At 34.7% G+C, this 4010-nt stretch overlaps 1 protein-coding gene across 2 annotated transcripts in view; it reads right to left on the bottom strand.

Annotated features, from left to right (window-relative positions):
* The window catches only part of Foxp2 (forkhead box P2), a 246314-nt gene extending 244114 nt beyond the window's left edge, over window positions 1-2200 (bottom strand). For both annotated transcript variants that reach the window (XM_059257390.1, XM_059257392.1), the window contains exon 1: window positions 2027-2200. In XM_059257390.1, the coding sequence (XP_059113373.1) occupies window positions 2027-2197 (171 nt within the window). In that variant the 5' untranslated portion in view covers window positions 2198-2200. The remainder of the gene's footprint in view (window positions 1-2026) is intronic.
* Between the last annotated feature and the right edge of the window lie 1810 nt (window positions 2201-4010).

Below are 4010 nucleotides of genomic sequence, written 5' to 3'. Positions count from 1 at the left end.
AAGAGTATACACAACAAAGGGAAAATAATTGAATAATCTTAAGTAGCTGACTATTTTAGAAAGCGATTTACAACATAACCCCAAACTGGCTGCTTGAAAGGTATATTTACCTTTTAAAATATTATTTTCCTGTAGACACCCCCAAAGTGTCTGTGTAAGCTCCCATCACACCCATCATGTTAAATCCCACTGAATCCTTGCTCTGTGCACATGGAAACATGGCTATAGTTTCTATGTCACAAAGGGTAAAACTTTAATATTGACTACAACTTCTAGTTTACATACATTAAATGTATAGAACAAAGTGATTTCCAAACTCAGGCTAGAAGCACACCTCACAGGCTAAAACCAGGGTGCTTCCAGAATGCTGTAAAGTGTGCCCACATTTTATTCTATTTTATGTTTGTTTAAGCTCTCATCAGAGCTATGAAGCAAAAGCCATTTCTTGATAAGTGCTTTTAAGTAAGTCCTCTGCTAAGACTGGACTGTGATGTGCATTTTCCGTTGTTTCTCACTTGTTTTAGGAAGGCAGTCTCCTGGAAACTCATAATGCAGCAGAATCTAACAATTCTGAAGGTATTTATTTAGGGGAAGTAATGAGACTATTAAGGCATCTCTCTGGCATGATATTTTCCGTAGAAACATTAAAGGAAAAAAAGACTATTTTGAAAACTGCATTTATAAATCTGTAAAGTAGGCTAATTTTGGACCTTTGGTTCACATCTAATCCCCAAGACAATATTTCAAAACAAAATAAAATTTTTTTTGATAATACTCTACACAAAACATGACACAATTCTCAAAAAATTTGTATCCGATTCAAAGTGCTATGTCTAGTTCTTTCAAAAGATTACTCCTGACTATGTCTAAAGGGTAAGACATTATTGAAACTTTTTCAATGTTTCTGTTATTAAAAATGTTTCTATTAATTTTTGTCTTTAGCGAGGGCATTTACATCACCCTTTGAGGTGCATTTATCTCATTATATTTAACTTAAAATTTGAATGATACTGCATTGAATTTGAGACACTTTAGTAATAATTCATTATTTTGATGACTTAATTTCCATCATTTCCCCCCTGCATTTAGTCTGAGTGCAATCCAGACGCTTAAAGAAATGCCTTTATTTTTAAAACAATCAAAATCTCTCAGACAGGCCTTCTCATTCATGCCTAATCTAGGTATATGCTTTAAAGCTTTCTCTTATCGGTGTTCCTATGGGCTTGAGTCAGGGAAGACTGGAGTGACTACAGTTTTTGGTTGGGAAGAAATTTCTTCAATAAAACAAATCAGAAAAAAAATTCTCTCACGCAGATAAAATAGCAAGTTACTTAAAAGTGTATTTTAAAATTTTAATTATTTATTTTTCCTAACTTACAGAGTGCAATAGAATTTTGATGAGAGTAGGAAATCACAAAAAGAGCCCTTTAAAATTTTAGTAAGTATATGTACATATATATTAAAAATACACTGGAATGAGTCTTCCAGATAGGCAGCACTGGTGAGTGATGAAACTGTTTACAGGTTCCACAACCTCTCCACAGATTAATTAATTAATAGTTAATATCTGCAACTATCAGTGGCCAGCCTCCGTGCTCTGAAAAGTCCTAGTGGCCCTTTTCACCTTAGCTGAGACTTGGAAGAAATTCATTGTATAAGCAAGTATCAAGTAATGTGGCCCTCTGGTGGAAAAGTAAGCACCACATTTTGCAGCACAATGCCAGATCGCAAACTAGAAGCTGGGAAATATTTGTTACAAAGCTTTACAGAACCAATCTAAGAAGAAAAAAAAACAAAAATCACTCTATGACCTTAAGACTCTGACACCTAAAGGACACTCAGAGGCTGCTGTGACGTAACTAATGAGAAGCCTCTTCACTCACCCTTCCATCATGTTCCAAACAACAATAAATTCCCAGCATCTGTTAGCATAAAACGACACACTCAGTGTGCTCCGAACACATTCTTCAGGTTCAAGCAAACAGGCAGCCTGGTCGGAAGGAAGCAGGAGGCGAACACAACTCACCTGCTGTTGTTGTTGCAGATGCAGCAGCTCCACTGTGCTTACTTCAGAGCTGGTGTCACCACTTGATCTCCCATCTCTGCTGCCAGCATCTAATTGGCTGCCTAGAGTGCTCATTCCATTTTGATTCATTGAACTGTTGCTTATTGTCTCTGTCGCAGATTCCTGCATCATGACTTAATACCTAAAAGTGATTAAGAAGTATCAATTAACACACGGTACACCTTCACACTTCCATTATCAAGATGTCCCTCTCTGCCAATTACACAGGCAGCATCATTGGGGGGAGTGGGGACTTGAATAGTCACTTACCCAGAAAAGCAATACAAATTCAGCTTTCATTGAGACACTAATCACTGGAATTATGGTTTCTATAAGTAATTTTTGTGTGGTTACCTTTAACAGCCAAAGTAACATACCATGTGTGCACCATGGTCAATAGCATTTATGAACGGCCACATTTTAAAGTCTACCTATAAAATCAGTTTAAATGAAGGCACGATTACACACTCTGTTCTGTTTCCTATTATCTACCTTTGACAACCATGGATGACTATACAGCCTTATTTTAAATATTCACTATCTTGATTCTGTCAGAATTTTACAGCACATCTTATGCAAGGCTGTTGTTTAATGATGCACAGCTAATCATACAAAATTAAAATTTTGTAAGGGTGTTACAAATCATATGGTATCAACCAATGATAAATAGTATAATGGGCTTCTTCTTCTTCTTTTTTTTTTTTTTTTGGTGACTAAATAAAATTTTGCCTTGGAGGCATTTTAAGAAAAAGCTCCTGCTGCAAACACGTCAGATATTGCCTATTTTTTTAATCAAACAGCTCATATTCATTTATTTTTCTGACATTTAAAACATTTAATACTGTCCTTCCTGGGAAGTAATTAAGCTTATGCATGAGCAGCAATCAAACTGTTCACTTGAAGATGACTTAAAACTCAATTTTAACATAGGCAAATAAATGAAAGATATAAAATTAATTTTCCAGGCATGTATTAGATATGAAAGCTGGAAATAAAATCTATCAAGAATATCACTAATGATTGTGCTAAAAACAGCATAAATTATGCATATTACCTTCTCTACAGTAATAAATGTTTTATCATTTTCACTGCATAAATATACTGTACTTCCAGGATAGCAATGAGGTGTCCTGCCAAGATCAGTAGAAATCTGTGCAGTAAATAAAGAGCCAATGTGCTCTTACAACCAGAATTTCACAGCACCTCTCCAATGTGAGCTTTAGAGAGATCAGTTTTGGATCTCAAAAACATGAATCCCATGCCATTTTCTAATAAATACCCGTCTCTTCTCTGTGTCTATGGACAGAATTTCAGGAATCAACCTGATTGTGTTGTGACTTCCACAGGAGTACTAGCCAGACAGTGGACTTAGCCCAAAGTAAAGAAGACATTAAACTCACTGTTTAGTTATTTTTTTGTTTTTCTTTTTTGTGGAAGCTTTGCCACTTATATTTGATTGTATTTTATTTAAGACTTATGTCAATTTAAAATTTTGTGATGTATTTATTGCACTGTAAATAAAAGCTTAATATTTCTTCCTGTCAGAGAAAAAACCTTTTTTCTCAAATACCTTGCAAAATGTAACCCATGACCATATATACACATTAGTCACACACAGAAGCTCAAATACATTATCAATAGATAAAATAAATGCCATTATAATTATAAAAAATCAATGGTTGTGATAATTTTAACACCTATTTTAATCAACTGTTGAAGTATTATATTATTTCCATAATTCTGTAAAGTCAGTGAAAACACATACTATTTGAAGACAGACCAACAGTAAAGGAGCTGGATCAATCAAGTTAGTATAACAGAAACCACATATACAACTCAGGACAGCTCCGATCAAGGAAGAAATACAACAACGCAAAAATATGACCTTTAAAGAGGCTTGTCGTAACTATACAGCAAAAAACTTTTGAACCAAATGAGATCGTGA

This window comes from Peromyscus eremicus, chromosome 3 (assembly GCF_949786415.1).
Source record: "Peromyscus eremicus chromosome 3, PerEre_H2_v1, whole genome shotgun sequence".
Taxonomy (NCBI): domain Eukaryota; kingdom Metazoa; phylum Chordata; class Mammalia; order Rodentia; family Cricetidae; genus Peromyscus; species Peromyscus eremicus.
This window is presented reverse-complemented; position numbering and strand designations above follow the sequence as displayed.